The sequence below is a fragment of the Pelobates fuscus genome, chromosome 3, assembly GCF_036172605.1.
Source record: "Pelobates fuscus isolate aPelFus1 chromosome 3, aPelFus1.pri, whole genome shotgun sequence".
NCBI classification, from domain to species: Eukaryota; Metazoa; Chordata; class Amphibia; order Anura; family Pelobatidae; genus Pelobates; species Pelobates fuscus.
Window position 1 is genome coordinate 69,510,145 of NC_086319.1, and position 18,748 is coordinate 69,528,892.

The window sequence follows — 18,748 nt, forward strand, 5'->3', positions numbered from 1 at the left end:
AATTGTAAAGTGATCAGCTTGGCTTATAGTTCATCCAAGTCTATTTTCTGTATCACTCAAATGTTTATAGGAAATGAATTGTAATGTGTTGCTTTACTAATGTATGTTAAAGGAGAACCAATTAATAATGCACTAAAAATCACCTATAACATGTCAACCTGTTTGTTTGTTTTTTTATATATATAATGCTTTGTTTTCTTTTAAATTCATATTGAAGATTTAACAATGTACATCATAAGCCAGTTTAGACAAGGCAACGCTAGGGCACACATTGCAGATATTGTATCCTCTCTATGCTTTCTCTATGGTGATTGCCAGGTGCAAAAGACAGAGATTATAACAATGATGGACAGAGAGCTCAGATGGAGAATCCCAGTTGCAATAAGACTATGTGTGGATTTCTACATTTGAATTTATTTTTCGCACATCACAAATATATATTTGTTAAATAAAGGAATAAGTAAACTTAATAATAAAAACCCTGAAAAGTACCAGTTCCCCTTCAAATCATAAATGGATTGTGTTTGCTGGTTTTTGGATGGAACAGTTCTTCTAAAGAAATAATCTTTATCTTCATTTATCTTCACCAGGTTATGTAGATTGTAATACTGGAATCTAACAGCGAGCCTCATTAATTTTTACAACTTTGTGTTCTCAATAGTCTTTATAGTGTGTCAACATAATCAAAAATTAAATGGTGGAAAAACTAGTTAATATTTTATATCTGCTGTGAACAGCATGTACCTATGTCACATACAGCTGATTATAAATAACACCTTTAGAATAATTTATAGATGTAATATCTCGTAAATTAGGCCTTGGGTTTTTCTATCCATGGGTAACTGAGTACAGAACTGCTTTGATTCAGAGTATCTCAGTATGAGAAAACCCATTTAAAATGACAAACAATTGCTGCAACTACGTCATTAAACTTTAATATAATATTGTCCGATATATCATAAAATTGTTAGTGGTTTCACTTCCTTTCATTAAAGAATATTACATTTTTTTTTTAATTTTCTTTGTCTAGGGAAAAGATGGCTAATATTTTCAACACAGCTGTTTCTGGACTACTTTTTCATGACTGTCAGCCAGTTTTGTGTGTCATCTGCTTTACATACAGCTTGGAAACCGCAGGTCTGTGGTTATATGGATATTTCATCCCTACGAAAAGCTTTGAACATTTAAGAATATATATTTGTGATCACTTAACTTTAGAGACTTAAAGAGTAACAGATGATTGTGCTTGCTAGCCATGGTATAATTGAAGCTAATGCAAATTTGTATCTAATGTAAATACTTTTTTAAATATTTCATTCAGGACTGCTGTGATAGGATATATCAATATTTGTGGTAACAGTCACAACCTATTACTTATGCAAGTGCAAATATATGTGCAAAAAATAATGAATATAAAATCAATAAAACTTCCCTTCAGCTGTTATAGAACATTCATTTTTATTTATTTTTTTATTACCAATTCTGAGAAAAAAAAAATTAAATTTACAAAGAAAATATTTTTCTGGGCACTGTAGGCACTTATAAAAACAGGGGGGGGGGGGGAAAGAGAGTGAAAATTGTATAAGGAAGTCACTTGAGGCAACTGGGCATATCTCATTTTTAGCTCCGCCTCACTCCCACTCTCAAGCAGTGCATCCTCTTTTTGTAGATTAATCTCCACCCATTTTCCTTTCTATGCCCTTCACATAAAATGTAATTTATTTTTACGTTCACAGAAGAGAAAATCCTATACACAAATTGTTACGAAAGGCCATTTTGTATATGGCCGATCTGCATATTAACTAACAAGTTTCATATTGCAAAGAAACCTCCAAGAACCTAAAAACTAAATCTTTGAAGTAATTTGCTTCCCATCATATGCATCAAGAAGCATAGCTTTCCTTGACCCATACAAGATCTTGTACAGCACACCTTCCTTACTTATAGGTGAATAACATAAGCACACTCATACCTTTTAGGAAATGATGGGGCTGAGTATATTTGTTGTTATTATCAATATTATTCTTTAATTTGCATGGTTTTCATGTGCAAAAACCACAATGTATTAAAAATGAAGGCTACTCAGCCTGTATTGTCGCTTTCAACTAAGTCTGATGGGGTATAACTTCACTGTATACAACATAACATGTTTTGCTGTATACAACTGAACATTTTGTGCAATCCTACATATAGGGGTAAAGCTTAGGGTTATTAACGTGGAAATGTCTTAAGACCTGGTTTGTTGAGAATTTACCTGCAAAATAGAATATTTAATTTGTTGTTTAAAATATTATTAAATGACAAAACAAATTCTGAAATAGAAGGTTTAAAAAATACTGTCTATTTTTTTTAAATAACTGACAGAATTAAACTACATGATTTAGTTATAGAACACAATATAAATATTATTAAAAGCTATTTCTATTTGACATTTTGTGCATTTTATTAAATGTACTTAATCTATCTATATGTCTATATTGTGTCTTGTGAAAACTCTTTACTATTTTCCATTATTATATATTTTATATTTTATATTTTTATATTTTATATATATATACCGGTATATACATTTAAAAAAAAAAAAATATATATATATATATATATATATATTTTAATATTCAATAAGTGAACAGTAGCAAAGGTAATTTTTTTCCGTGCCTATGGGTGAACTTTAGAAAAAAAACAAAAAAAAAACTTTTTTAGGCAAAGAAATGCTGTTCAGCTTTAATATGAAAAGGAACAGTCCATTAGTGAAATGGATGTGTTCAGTCTCAGGTGGGATTTCCTGCTGAATTTTTCCAGCCATACCCTGCTGATTGATTGATGTAACATGGCTAGGTAATGCAGATCCAAAGTTCCCTCTCATAATGATAGAGGAGACCAAAACATTCACGCTGGGTGCACATTAATCTTTGCATAAAAAATAAATTAGGCGAGTTATGCTTACACAGAGCTAGTGTCTTTCACCTCGTTTGCCTCTTTGTCATGTATGACTTTTCCATTTACCAAACAATTGCTGCTACACAATCCAACAGAAATGAATAAATAAAAGATGTAAATACAGTGTTGAACATAGATTTTGCGCATCATTAGGGAGTCATCAATGATTTATTTGGGCTTTATTCTAGACAACTTACTTATTTTTGCCTTTGAGTATCAAACACAGAGAACATTATAGTAAATTGCACGAAAGAAAATATTTCAAAGCCTGATTTTAAAATTGTTTAAATTTTTTTTATAATATTTTAGTAATAAATCTGTTTCACAAATTGGCTTCCATAAATAAAATTCTAGTTGCGGATCATTTTCTAGTTTTTGTTTAACCTTTTATTGTTTGTATTATCTGATAATACCAAAACCCATCGTTTTCATAAGGGTAAGTCAACCTGTCACACCCTACGTGATGAAAGGTTACAATTTTAACTGCTAGAATAGGAGAGATGTAACTTCAAGCATCCACTGGTTGCTTAGCCTTTATCTATACTATGTACCATTATGAACATAGACTCTGGATACTGTAACAGTCTATGGGCATGCATTATGTAGAGATAGAACCTATATGAAGATTCTACTAATTAATGTCTAGTGAAGGTTTTTCTAAAGCTATTTTCTTTATTTAAATATAATGTGCATTTGATGGTTCTGTGATCTGAATGAGTAATTGCTTTACTGTTAGGTTAATATATTCCGGCACCCCTCCAATGTAGCCTGCGAGGGGCTATAATGTATATTCAGCCAATTGACCTTGATAAGTAACGGTGCATGTTGCTCTTTTCCTCCACTATATGTCAGTGACATACAACGTTTGTGACACCCTTAAACCAATTATAAAGATTTATTACCTTGCATATAGTTTGCATATCATTTCAGTTTTCTGTTTAACCCTTTCAAAGATGGGCTGATCTGCATTATTTTGCACCATTGGGCACAATCTGTAAATAATCACACCAGTTTTTCCTTATATTCTAAGAAAACGATAACGTTGTGCCCTCCCAAGTGTTTCAAAGCCCGATAATCACAGTACTTTGTTACCAAATGATTCTGAACGTCCGAGCATTATCTATTAGCCTACAAACAGAAAATTGCCAGCTGACACAAATCAGTGATATTTTGTTTGAATTGCTATCTCTTACTGTGTAATAGCTGCCACTGATAAATGACATTTCTTTCTGATCCATCCAGTCCTTGAAAGGGTTAATAACAGTACGATTCCCTCTGCAACAATTCTCTTGACTTTCTTTGCTGAATAAACTCCCTCTTCATACATAAAATATATGCTGTACAAAAACCTCTGAATAGGATATTTAAGACCTGCAGTCTCTGTCAATCTATAGACCTGCTCATGAGTAGATGGCACAAATGAAATGCTAATCTAGATTCCAGTGGATGCCAATCTCCATCACTTTGCTATGGCTTTCTGTTTTCCTTTGCAATATAAGATGTCTGTTTAAAGAGATTATACTCCTTCGTATCATTCTATTCCACGAGGGGCTAAACAATGCATGTTAGCCTATGCTAGTTAAGCTCAAGAATGGGTAAGTCACAACAATCATATAAAGCACAGAAATAAATCACACTAAGCTGTGTATAGACACACACATTGCAGACAGAGAGACAGAGACAGAAACAAACATGCCCATACTTTAGGTGCCAGATAGACAGACAGACATATGGAAAGGCAGACAGATAAACAGAGACAGATGGACACAGAGACAGATGGATAGAGAGACAGACAGCCTCATGGACAGATGGATAGATAGATAGATAGATAGATAGATAGATAGATAGATAGATAGATAGATAGATAGATAGATAGATAGAAAAAAATAAGTTGATAAAAAATAATCAGTATGAGATAAAATACTAATTGCTCATGGATAAAAAAAAAAAAACATATTTCATTTGTGTTGGGTGCCAAGAGCTACATTTCCTTGCAAATGCTAGATTTCCTAAATCAACACATACAGTATGTATATCAGACAGTGTGTCTGATAAGGGATAATTATAATTAAATCCTTAAAGTAGCCAGCATCAGAACTAGATTGGTTTGAACATGGCATTTTTTTTTTTTTTTTTTTTTTTTTTTACAAATCACATCAATTAAAAATACACTCAATTAACTGCAATCATTTTCATTATCAGCACTAGTGTGAAAGCTAACATGAAGAGAGATTTCATCCTACTATGCCACTTACAAATGGGGCTCAAATGAAATTCAGCACCCTGGACACTTGGATTGAGTGACATACCTATATATGACATATGCTATTTTTTTCTTTTTTTACACAACTGAATGCTACCGTTACTTAAAGCAGTGTATATAATAGCAAATATAATAGCAAAATGAGAGAGTGTGATTTTAATACCACTGACACAGTGGTATATCTGTTTCATAAATAATTGAAACATATACATATGCTGCTCAGCTAAAAAAAAAAACTTACCATATTCTGGTCTTTCGTAACGCTCTACATCCAATTAATAGGTGCCTGGCTGTTATAACTATGGATCTGTGCTTCTAAACATGCTTATCTGCACAAGCTTACAGAGTGAAGCATCACAAACTAGCTGTAAGCATAATTAATTTTTAAAACTATGTGACCTCAGTACAGTTTACAGAGTGTAAACACAGTCACAAATTAGATGGTGGAACGCTGTTGTTTAATATTGCATAGACACCGTTGACAGCATAGCCCTGTGTCAAAATGTTGATTATTAAAAATGTTGTTGGAATAATGTATGGGTCCTACAAGCTGTCTATCTAAGCCTTATTTTCAATGACAGTATCTGCTAATAAAGCTATTTACATTGGCATGGCATAACAATCTGTTTTTTTTCTGTGCAGAATAAAGCACGTTCTCCTGGGCAAAATATATGGTGCTTATCTCAAAAAGAAACGTTTTTACCTACAATTTATTTTATTTTTGAAAAATAAATGTCCTTCTCTGTTGTTCTATCTCCATGCCCTGTGATGCCACCATGGAGATGCTATCTGCGATGTTTATGGCTGTCCCTGTTACAGATGTGACACTAATCTCCCAGCACAGAACAGCGGGGAAAGGGAGGTAGGAGTAAGAAACATAGCATGCTGACTTCTAGGCTGAGAACTAAAAAACTAAAAAACTAAAACCCCAGGCCAAGTCAAGGCTGAATAAAAATGACAATGAAGTAGTGGAAGCATCAAAGCTCTGTCCTTCGTCGATAGGGTTTGCCTTGTGCTTTTTTTTTTTTTACATTTCTTTTGTTTTCTTCTACTGAAAATTAACCTGTCATTAGGGATTGCTACTCAGCAATGTCTAACACAGACAAAGCATACACAGATTGCTGATGTCTGCCAAGAACTCCATACTGAGTACAGGTAACTATTGTTCCAGAGACCGACTTGAATCCAACCAATTCAGACTAGAATAGATCTCACTAAGTCAATGGCTGTCTGAAAGGCAAATTGGTCTCAGCCCAGTCTGAGCTGTTCAGTACACACATTCTATCTGTGTATGTATGTTTGCATGTATCTGTCAGTCTGTCTGTCTATGTATGTCTGTAAGTTATGTTCTGGAAAACATTGGACTTCTTGTATCAGTGCACAATTGACCAGATAAGGTGTAATTTAATCTAAATTTATGTTTGAAATCTACACTGATAATTAAGACAAGAAGGCATTCTCTTTATACATGCACAAACACATACACACACACACACACACACACAGAACACACACATTTAAACATTCCATGTACATATATCTTGTACAGTTTTGCCAATTCATGTAATTCAAGCATGTCTTAGTCTGAAATTAAGGAAGGGTTGGGGTAGAGGAGTTAATATTTTTTTCATTCATCTCTAATGTATTTGAAACAGCATATTCCAGAAGAATTTGTTGATACGTTTAATGTAGAACATGCCAAGACACAATCAAAGCATACTATAGAATATATTCCAGTATGAAAGAAAAATGCCTACAGGTGCAGGTGGCAGTATACAAATATTTAAAATGTATACCTTGCATCTTAACTCCTAAAGAAAATCCTCTAATGATGACAACATTTGCAATACAATCTATGAAAACACACTAGTAATAACATGCACTATGCAAGCTCTCTCTTTGCACTTGTGATCATGAGTTCAAATGCACATTTTACTTTCTTGCACCTTACATTAATGCTGTCATTAATGACACTGATATTGAAGATCTGATGGCAATACTTGACTTCAGAATAAGGAGGTCCTTTTCCTATAGTTTTGTGTCACTTTGTGAAAAACAGGGTAGCTTAAGTTTTAAATTATCCAATGCATGTTAAATCTTTATAAATTTTGCAATAGGATAGTGTATTGTAAATTATAATGTTACTGTGAATTAATAATGACTATATCACGCCATTAGAGAAACATGCATATTTGTGTGTGCATGTGTGTGTGTGTGTTTATGTGTGCCCCTGAGTGTGTAATTTTTTCCATACAAACACTATGGAAAAAAATTGTACAACTACTGTTACAAACAAGTGTGCCACCAGTAACGTACAATTTATAGTTCTGTAACCCTGTATAGCCCTGCACTTGTGCTGCCTGACTTACAGCTTTCTCACAATCAGAAATCGGTCCACTTGTAAAATGAAATGCATGCATACACAGTTATCGATATTCTATGTCCAAAATTCTACTTGTGTGATGTATGTGGTATTTGAAGAGTGCAGATTTTCAGGGTTTTTTTTTACTCAAAAATGTATTTCTTTTTGAGTACCTTATCTTAAATTGCCCTGTATGCTGGATCCTATACAACAACTTGTCCTTAAACAAAATGTTATTGTAATCAGCTATGAATGTGCCATCGATACCATGTGCTCTGGGCAATGAAAAACTGGTATGTCCAATATAGGTCTGAAATAAGCTAAAGTAGACATTTTCACCTGTTTTATCAGTTTGGACAAACACTGGATTTTCTGACTCTTCGTTTTGTATTTTTCTGTCTGTCTTTGTCTTTGTGTCTCTAACTATGTTTTTATCTCTTTCTCCTCTCTCTATAGATACAGACGAGGAGAAAGTGATGTGTGTTTTTTAAAACCATATTATATTTATAGCTGTGTTTTTAAAACCAAATACAAATGATAAATGTCTATAACTTAAACTATGCGCCTAAAGCTTAGGTTATTTCAGTCATTTTAACACGGTACATTTATGACATTTAGTCTTTAGGTTAGTTTTAAAAAAAAGCTTGGACTTGTTGCTGAAAAAAATGGAAAACAGATTTTCTGCATTAACCCTATAAATTAATCAGAAATCTACGGTGTTCTCCTTGAATACATCTGAGGTTAGTGGAACACAAGACTAAAATTATTAAAAATTAAAAGCATCAATGAGAAAAAGGAGTATTTTGAAATGCAACATGAATATGTGTTTTGTATTTAAATGCAATTAGCAGATGACTGAGTATTGTGGCTATACGCTGTTTCTAAAACCTGCATTGTCTTGTATTAAGAAAAGATGAACACTCACCTCTCTACGTGTTCTTCTGAGGGTGTCCCTGGTCTTGAGAGGCCATGTGTAGAATATGTTGATGGGGGAAACGACACATTGATTACTGCTCTGGTAGGTGCATCATGTTCTCTCCTGTCTTCAACTGCAGGATCTTATCATGAAAGAAAAAGACATATAAGTTATTAAAAAGGTACTTTAATAAGACATCAGAAATTGGAGTGAGAAAATATTATAAAATATATTTTAAAAATCAAAAAAAATTACAAAATGTCAAAAAGATGAAATAAAATAAAAATTGAAAAAAACTAAAAAACATATATATATTATATTATTTATGTTTTAATATTTTATGCATAAAAACTTTAAAAAAAACTACTTGATTTATAAACTTAATATATTCTAAACTAAAACAAAGTAGTTTTTTTCCCTTCCATCACAGTTAAAGCAATCGTGGGGCATAATCGAACTGCAAATCCATTCTGTCTTTAAATTAAAAATAAAAAAATGTAAAAAAAAAAAGAAAGAAATTAAAATTAAAAAAGAAGAGTGATAGAATTGACGGTTTCTTTCATTTTACACATCTAATCTAATGTATTATATAACCAGCAGCAAACATTTATTTTGCAGATAGCAGAGTGTTCTATTCACTCACCAAGATTCATGGTCTTTCTTTTCTTCTGAGTATTCTTAGAGACGGGACGGATTTCAGTAACGACCGAGTGATGTTTATTCCCTCTCAGCTCCACTTCTTTTGCAGGTGAGCTGGTAGAATGACTGGCTTTGTGTTGAGATAAAGACAGTGGCCTGTGTAAGCCAAGGCTTTCTGCATTGTCTGATGATGTTGGAAAAGCTCGGAAACTCCTACGAGAAGACAGGTGTTTGCTGCAGTCTGCAATCCAACAAGGTTCATTGGTGCTTGTGTTCTGATAGTCGACTTGGTTTTTCTGTCTCTGAGAGTCTGTGCACTGAATCAAGGGATGCCTCTTCTCCTTAGTATTTATTTGCTTCAGGATTGGAGGGAGAGGTTCTGGGCTTTTCTGTCCAAGATCAAAGAAAGGCATGCAATTGGATGATACACTAGTATTTTCTGTCTTGCATTCAGTTCCCTGGGTTGCTGCATTGCTGAAAGCCTCATACTGGTCTTCATTCCAGGAGCCAGGAGCTCTGTGTGATTTAAGAAATAATAATTTAAGAAGCCGAGCAGCTTTTTCACTCCTCCCCTCATTGCATTCTTTTTTTTTTTTTTTTCTACTGCTAAACAGTAACTATTTTTTGCAAAAAAAAAGGGATCACTTAATAAAGGCAAGGTCGGATGGTTTAGAAATGCCATAATCTGCGATAACAAAACAGAAATGATAACATCATACAAATTTATGAATTTTATTCCCCTGCAGTCACAAACATCAGACATTTACTTTAGACAGAAAGCTCTTAGATCCTTCCTCCAGTTTCCATAGTGATTTCATTTTTCCCCCTTTTTTTCACAGATTGGCTATAGAGCTGCAAGTCTTTGTAGTTTAAAAGGCTTATGCTACCAACTGTCAATATAAAAAAAAAAAAGCAAATAAACACACTGCGCTGATTCTAAACGCTGGAAATATATTTTTAGGTTTTGGAATCAATTGTAGTCTGAATAAAAAAAAAAGAAAATCTTATTATCTGAGCGAGTGAACGAGTGATTGTGTGCGAGTGCATGGGTGAAAGGGTACAGGTTAACCAGTATCCGTAACCTTTACGGGGTCAAAGGTTAAGCATTAGCAATGCATTTTAGAAGCTTGCACGCAATGGGTTAATAAAAGCCATGCTTGTAAAACGAGACAATCTTACTGTACAGGCATGCAAACTGTTAGGGTTTGCAGTTAGCTCATCTTAGTTGTTTTATATTCCAGCCTAAAACATGGTAATATAATGGTCAAGAAAGTCTAATCCCCTACCTATTATCGCAATAGATTGTAATTCTAAACAGAGCCTCTGTGCTGTTGAGCGAGCAGTGAATAAGGAAATACACTTTGGCTACAAAATATATGACTGCTAAGATTGAGCATTCTAATTAATACCCATTTCTAATCCTCACTTATAAAGCACTTTTAGAACCAAAGAGCTGGATGTTGTTGCTGTTTCAACGTCTAGGTTATTAAATTCAAGTATTCAACGTCTTCCTTTTGCAATGAACAATTGGCCACACATTAAATATATAGATTTTGTGTCATCAGTTGATATATGCTTCCCAAATATACTCTCAGCTCAGGGAATGCATTGCAAATGTGCTGTTCGGAACAAATGGCGTTGATTCTTAGTATCACAATAAGTAAAATGATGCACACTTTGTGGAATGCCAGTTATTGGCTCAATGACTTGGTGATTCGTATGTTGAGGACTTGTGGATATATAAACAAATATATGTATTTATTAGCAGCAATTGTTACCTCTGTAGTAAATCTGTTAATATATATATTAAGGTTCACATGATCTCCGTCAGCAATTCATTTTCATATGTATGATAATTGGTTTTGTAAAATGCAGACAATGTTTTCATTTTATTTATTTTTTTTACAACTCGAATTTTATTGATGTTCACTGCGATTATACACAGCTTACATTGCTCGCAGTATAAATGGCCATTTTACTTTTTGAACATGAATTATCGTTTCTTATCGTTTCTTATTACCTAATGCTTAGAAAAATTGGTCTACAATATAACAATAGGAGTAAAAAGGGGAGGGACAATGTTCTGGTTTTTAATATTGATATATTTGATGATCTAGTGTTATATGAAAATATATAAATGAGAATATATAAAGTTAAATATAAAATTAGAATATATAAAGTTAAAGCATTTTTCAACGTATTTTGTTTTGTTTTTTAAGTAAATGATCTGTTGTTTTATGTCTTTTCTGTTTTTATATTGCAATTTTTGTTTCATTTTGAGAAAACATTCAGTAAATGAAACAAAAAAATTGACATTTTTTTTCAATAAGTACTAACCATTTATGAATCATTTTGCTGTAAGGATTTGAAGCCATACTTTCCCTTTTACTTGTTTCCTGTATTAAACAGTGCTAGAAGTCTCAATGTCCCTGGTGGCCAATTCTAGTTCCCAACAGAAAATACCATAGAGAAACCATAGAGATGTACTGACAGCTTCACTGAGGCATGCTGCATTTCACTGCTGGAATTAGCCCTGTCTAACAAGGGCAGCAGGTTGTTTCCTACATAGACATTCACTACACCTAATGTTTTTTTTTCATCATCATTGCTATTACTGTCTAGTCTAGTAGGTGACCTGTAAAATACTCATCACAATATGTGTCTATGAGGTCCAAATGTTTGATAAGCATGTACAAGTAGAACCTCTACTATTCAACATTCAATGGTATTAGGAAACAATATGTTAATAATAGCCTAACAAAATATGAATGAATATTTCTGACGGTCTGCAAGGGTATCTGTATGTGAAAGTACTCAATCAAGAAGTATGCTCATTTTATGAACAGATCCGGGAAAATGCATTGCCTTCCATTGGTGATATCGAAAGACTTTAGATAAATAATGGAAAAAGCATGGCCAAAAGAAAACTAACATTAATAGTAAGTGTTTGCAGTTTGGCAATATAGTATTCACTTGCTAATGTATATGTAGGCATGATTGTAGCCAGTTCACCTGAACAGAAATTCAACTTCTGTATGCTGTTCTATTTTCATATTTGTGTCCTTAAAGCATCTCAGAGCACTGAGCGGAATTATCCATTTAGCTTATTATACAGATGGAAGCTACGGTATTTAACTGTGTGTCTAAAAGAAAAAAAAAATCCATTTAACTGCAAGTAGAAACCAGAACTGAACGAAAAGAAGAGTCAGCTCTAAATAAGTGGAAATCTTACACTTTGAAGGAGCAAAATGTTTTATTCTTACACATGTCAATGAAACAAAAAAAGAGACATTTGTTTTATTGAACTCCCTGAGTAAGTTTTGGTAGAACCACATTTGACTACCATCTTACAGGTGAGTTTTTTGGTGTAAGTCGTTATCAAATTTGCCCATATAGGTACTGACATTTCAGATGGTTCGCCTTGTTAAAATTGTACAAGTTCTGCTGGGCTTGATGTGGATTGTGGATTATTTTTCAGTTCCTAAATAAATGAATCCGGGCTCTGTGGATATCACTGTACTACTAAGCCATTCCATGTTCTTGGTTTTAAACCACTCGAATGTAGCTTTGTCTACTTGTTTAGCATCATTATTAGGCTAGAAGGTGAACATCTGCTAATGTATTAATGAAGTCCAACACTGGGTTATATTTGTCCTGTAGTTGTCTTGTCCCATAATGAACCTATATATACCAATACTATCATAATGAACTAAGGCCAGACCACCACAAATTAAAAAAATGAAGCAAGGTCTATATTGTTGGATTATTTGGTTCTCTGAAGTTGAGCATTATGCTTATGCTCTGTTGTTCCGTTTATGAATGAATCTAACAATTCTAAAAAATTTTTATAATGTTTATAATTATTACTAGCAATAAAACTGCTGCAAACATCCCACCATTTATAATGGCCAAAAAACATAGAACAATACAAAGTATCGTAATTATGCAGCCTATCAGCTTTGCAATTCACTCACAATTCACACTAAATATTCTGATATTCAACTCAACAAAGACACCAAGGCAAGAGAAAGGATCAGGGTCACAAAGAGAGACACTTTGCTATTGAAACAAGATAAAAAAAAAAGAAGATAATGGGCTAAATAGGTGATAGTACAGGGGACTAAAAACAGAGAGCGGACACTGCTAATACTGACTAAGGATAATGGATTAGTGCTCCATATATGACTATAAACTGAAGCGATTACTCCATGTTCTCACATTAAAATTCAAAAGATGACTTGTGACAAAGCACTAGGACACCATTTTATTTTATTAATAATAGCTAAGGTATGGCACTACAACTAATGTAGACCAGTGGTTCCCAGCGTACTCTTCAAGACACACAAGAGTCCAGGTCTTGAAAGTATCCATACTAGGTGTAACGGATCGCCTGGCACCCCAACTTGGTACCTCCGTTAATGGATGCTCCTAGTGCTTCCTGAGGACTCCAAGCACTCTGGCAGACACCACAATCACCGAATCCGAGAAACCTTTTAAATTCTCCCAAGCATATGAATGCTGTAGACCATTGAATAGGAACCATACGAATAGGCTTGTACTCCTAGCAGTCAACTGGAACAGCATGCAATAAATCCTCCCCCCCAATAATGAGACGACACATCACTTTGAGGGTAAAACAGGAACTCTGGACTGGCTCATCCAGCCTGGCTTTTATTACACTAATCCACATACAGGCCACACCCAGGGGGAGGCATAAAATAACCAATCACATACATGGTTCAGCCCACACATCCCCTCCCCTCAGATAACATTAAACTCAATTATCCGGTACACTTTTTCAGCCAAGTTCTGGATGTACTCCAAAACCCGGGGGTACACCTTTAAATCCAGCATCGCTGGATAGCCCTTATTCAGGGGGACAACATATCCAAAATTCAAGTAATTCGGATGAACGGTTCGTGAGATATGGGGTTCCAAAGATTTGACCGACCGCATGGGTAAAGTATCCGAAAACAGTTCCATGCATTTTGGCCCTGCGGTCGGTCACAAACAAGGGAATGAAAACAGGCGAATTGCCTGTGTTATAGAGCCTGGAGAGGGTTTGAATGAATTCCCTTGTTTGAGGGGTTCTTTCTACCGAACGGCGGGCCATTCGGTAGTTTCCATACGAATTTCTGGAAGTATGGAGGTCTCAGCGGTGTTTGCCTAGTCAAGTGTCCGATTTTAGTTCCAGACACTCGACGGCAAAACACCGCTGTTCGGTAGTTTAAGATGGCCGCCGCCACGTGTTTGTTTCCCGAATGGCGGCCACCCAGAGGACAAAGGATACATTACACTGATTGCCAATTACCCGTTTGCAACATTGTTGCAAACTGTAATTGGAGGCACACTTATTCCTGGGTGGTCTGGTTGTTCGGTAGTTTCACTCAATATAATAAATGGAGTGATTCTACCGAACAATCAGATGAATGCTGCATACATATCCCAGGTTAAACTTTATACACATATAATATTACAGGCAGTACACTAGAATATGTATCACAGTCTTAAAGGGACAGTAGTCCCAAAAGTCCCAATATGTCCATAGATGCTGTTAAAAGGGCCAGTAGCAGCAATATACAGTACAATAGGCCCCAAATAACCCAGGGGCCATAGTCAGCAGGTAGGAGGCTAGCAAACAGGCTTCTCCAGGGCCCAGTGGCGAGGTTGGTTTCGCCACATTTCTCCCCTTTTCCAAACAGACTAACAGGGTACCTGACCTCTTGCCGGTCAGTGCTCTTGTTAGTCCAGCATCCCACCCACAAAACAGAAACAGCAGTACAGCCCACCCACAATAAATGGTTACTACACCTGAGTAAGAGAAAAACTTGTCCAGGTCCAGGTGCCTCACCATGGCTGTGTGGGGGACTGGTAGGCTGTTTTGGTGGGTTGCTGAGTGGGCAGAGCCCAGCGGTACTCTGCCCTGGTGCCAGCACTACCCCGGGAGTAGTCTGGTTGGAGCCTTGCTGGAGACCGACTGCCTCCCCTTTAGCTGCGCAGCTCTGCTGCTGGAGACCGACTGTCTCCCCTTGAGTTACACAGCTCTGCTGCTGGAGACCGACTGTCTCCCCTTTAGTTACACAGCTCTGCTGCTGGAGACAGACTGTCTCCCCTTTGGCTAAACAGCCCTGTTGTGGGGGGGCAGGACCGACCGTCCCTACCCCCTGTGCTGGAAGTGCAGAGACCACGGTCCCATCTGCACAGGTGTGGGGCTTACAGTCTCCCCCTGGTACATTAAGCTGTCGCTGGGGAGAGGTGGTAACCAGCTCCTCTCCCATTAGAACACTCTGCCCATCGATGATCCGTCGCTGGGGAGAGGTGGTAACAATCTCCTCTCCCATGCCTACTTTCAGTCTTTGTGGAGGGAGACCGACTGTCTCTCCTCCCAATTCAGTGTCCTGCTGCTGGGGAATAGAGACTGGGCTCTCTATTCCCAAACAATCATGCTGCTGCTGGGGGGTAGGACCAACTACCTCTGCCCCCTGTAACTCAGCCTTCCGCTGGGGAGGGAGGACGCTGCTCTCCTCTCCCTGCACTTCACACTGCCTTCCCGGCATATCACTCTGCTGCTGGGGGGAAGGACCAACTACCTCTGCCCCCTGTAACTCAGCCTGCCGCTGGGGAATGGAGACTGGGCTCCCAATTCCCTGTGATTCACACTGCCGCTGGGGAATGGAGACTGGGCTCCCAATTCCCAACAAATCACACTGCCGCTGGGGAGGGAGGACGGCCCCTTCAGCTCCCTGTAACTTGGGCGCAGAGACCACGGTCCCATCTGCGCTGGTGAGGGGTTTTCTGTCTCCCCTTGGTGGGTTAGGTTGTCGGTGGGGAGAGGGGGTATCAGGCGCCTCTCCCTGCACTGTAGACTGCCGCTGGGGATCAGGGCTGACCCTCTGTACTCCCTGTAGGCAGGGCGCAGAGACCACAGTCCCATCTGCGCTGGTGAGGGGCTTACTGTCTCCCCTTGGTGAGTTGTGCTGCCGCTGGGGAGAGGTAATAACAGGCTCCTCTCCCTGAACCGTAGACTGCCGCTGGGGATCTGGGCCAACTGCCCAGCATCCCTGTAGGGCCGGTAGAGAGATCTCGGTCCCATCTTCACCTGCCATCTGTGGGTCTCTCCAGGACCAGTCTATGAGGTCCCCAACTTCTGCAGCTGGTAGTGAAGCAGGGGGTACCTCAGCCACCTTTTCCCAGCTGTAGGCTAGCAGGTCTGGGTCTGCCACCCAGTTTTCCCGGTCTGCGTCCCTGCTCTGCGGCTGGCAGGAATTTAATAGTTCTACATAGTCCATCTCCAGCTCTCGTTCCATGGCAGCGAAACGGCGGAGGTCTTGTCCCAGTCCAATAGATCTCGGGCCCTGTATCATCTCACCTCGGTAATGAAAGATAGCCCAGTACCGTGACTCTGCTGGACTGCCGAAGTCGACATCCTCCACTAAGGCTTTCCACAACAGGCCAGGGCTCGTGTAGTTCTCCCCCTCTGGCTGGATGCCCTCTGCCCTCCACGTCTCTGGCTGGACAGTGCACCACCACAGTGCCCGGTATGAGGTGTCCAAGCTCAGTTCCCTTTCCACGAGGTACTCGAGTTGTCTTACCCGCTGCCCTCCAGGTTGGTCTCCCAGAAGCGGCATCCGCCAGGCCATTTGTTCCTCCAACCGGTATGCGACACCAGGAAGGCGCTGCTGCCGTTGATACTGGACTTCCTCCAGGGCATCGTACCATAATTCTATCCGGGCATTATCTCTCCATTCTAATTCACTCTCTTCCTCAGGTGTGTGTGTTGCCCAGGGGTCTACGAACCCCATTTTCCCAAATCTTTATGTAAACAGGGACGCTGTATGCACACCAGCGTCGCCCTCAATTGTAAATCCAAACGCACTGTGTCTCCGAGCTGCTTTACCTCGCACTAGGACGCCATCCCACCGCTTGCCACCAATGTAACGGATCGCCTGGCACCCCAACTTGGTACCTCCGTTAATGGATGCTCCTAGTGCTTCCTGAGGACTCCAAGCACTCTGGCAGACACCACAATCACCGAATCCGAGAAACCTTTTAAATTCTCCCAAGCATATGAATGCTGTAGACCATTGAATAGGAACCATACGAATAGGCTTGTACTCCTAGCAGTCAACTGGAACAGCATGCAATAAATCCTCCCCCCCAATAATGAGACGACACATCACTTTGAGGGTAAAACAGGAACTCTGGACTGGCTCATCCAGCCTGGCTTTTATTACACTAATCCACATACAGGCCACACCCAGGGGGAGGCATAAAATAACCAATCACATACATGGTTCAGCCCACACATCCCCTCCCCTCAGATAACATTAAACTCAATTATCCGGTACACTTTTTCAGCCAAGTTCTGGATGTACTCCAAAACCCGGGGGTACACCTTTAAATCCAGCATCGCTGGATAGCCCTTATTCAGGGGGACAACATATCCAAAATTCAAGTAATTCGGATGAACGGTTCGTGAGATATGGGGTTCCAAAGATTTGACCGACCGCATGGGTAAAGTATCCGAAAACAGTTCCATGCATTTTGGCCCTGCGGTCGGTCACAAACAAGGGAATGAAAACAGGCGAATTGCCTGTGTTATAGAGCCTGGAGAGGGTTTGAATGAATTCCCTTGTTTGAGGGGTTCTTTCTACCGAACGGCGGGCCATTCGGTAGTTTCCATACGAATTTCTGGAAGTATGGAGGTCTCAGCGGTGTTTGCCTAGTCAAGTGTCCGATTTTAGTTCCAGACACTCGACGGCAAAACACCGCTGTTCGGTAGTTTAAGATGGCCGCCGCCACGTGTTTGTTTCCCGAATGGCGGCCACCCAGAGGACAAAGGATACATTACACTGATTGCCAATTACCCGTTTGCAACATTGTTGCAAACTGTAATTGGAGGCACACTTATTCCTGGGTGGTCTGGTTGTTCGGTAGTTTCACTCAATATAATAAATGGAGTGATTCTACCGAACAATCAGATGAATGCTGCATACATATCCCAGGTTAAACTTTATACACATATAATATTACAGGCAGTACACTAGAATATGTATCACAGTCTTAAAGGGACAGTAGTCCCAAAAGTCCCAATATGTCCATAGATGCTGTTAAAAGGGCCAGTAGCAGCAATATACAGTACAATAGGCCCCAAATAACCCAGGGGCCATAGTCAGCAGGTAGGAGGCTAGCAAACAGGCTTCTCCAGGGCCCAGTGGCGAGGTTGGTTTCGCCACACTAGGTAATGCTTAAATAGATACTACAGTCACCAAAACAACTATAGCTTAATGAAGCACTTTTTTGGTGTACAGATCATGCCCCTGCAGTCTTACTGCTCAATTTTGTAGGAGTTATATAACTTTCTTTATACAGCTCTAGCCACACCTCCCTGCATGTGACTCACAATCTAATGTTAAAACTTCCGTCATTGCACAGTCTGTTTAATTTTTAATTTCTTATTTCCTGCTCTGTTAATAGCTCCGCTACAGCCTCCCGGAGCCTCCTGTGTGTGATAAAGTTTAATTTACAAACCATTAGAATTTCTAGAGCAAGTTAGCATCTCATTGAAAACAAAACCAATTTTTATGCAGGCTGTGTGAGTCACGGCCAATTGAGGTGTGGCTAGGGC

General features: G+C 38.3%; 1 protein-coding gene across 1 annotated transcript in view; it reads right to left on the bottom strand.

The window, feature by feature from the left end:
- The window catches only part of LOC134601623 (dynein axonemal heavy chain 3-like), an 875,684-nt gene that overhangs the window by 742,293 nt on the left and 114,643 nt on the right, over positions 1–18,748 (bottom strand). Inside the window, exons 5-6 of the mRNA XM_063446141.1 lie at positions 9,125–9,636; positions 8,491–8,623 (exon numbers count right to left, since the gene is read on the bottom strand). Of these exons, the coding sequence (XP_063302211.1) occupies positions 8,491–8,623; positions 9,125–9,636 (645 nt within the window). The remainder of the gene's footprint in view (positions 1–8,490; positions 8,624–9,124; positions 9,637–18,748) is intronic.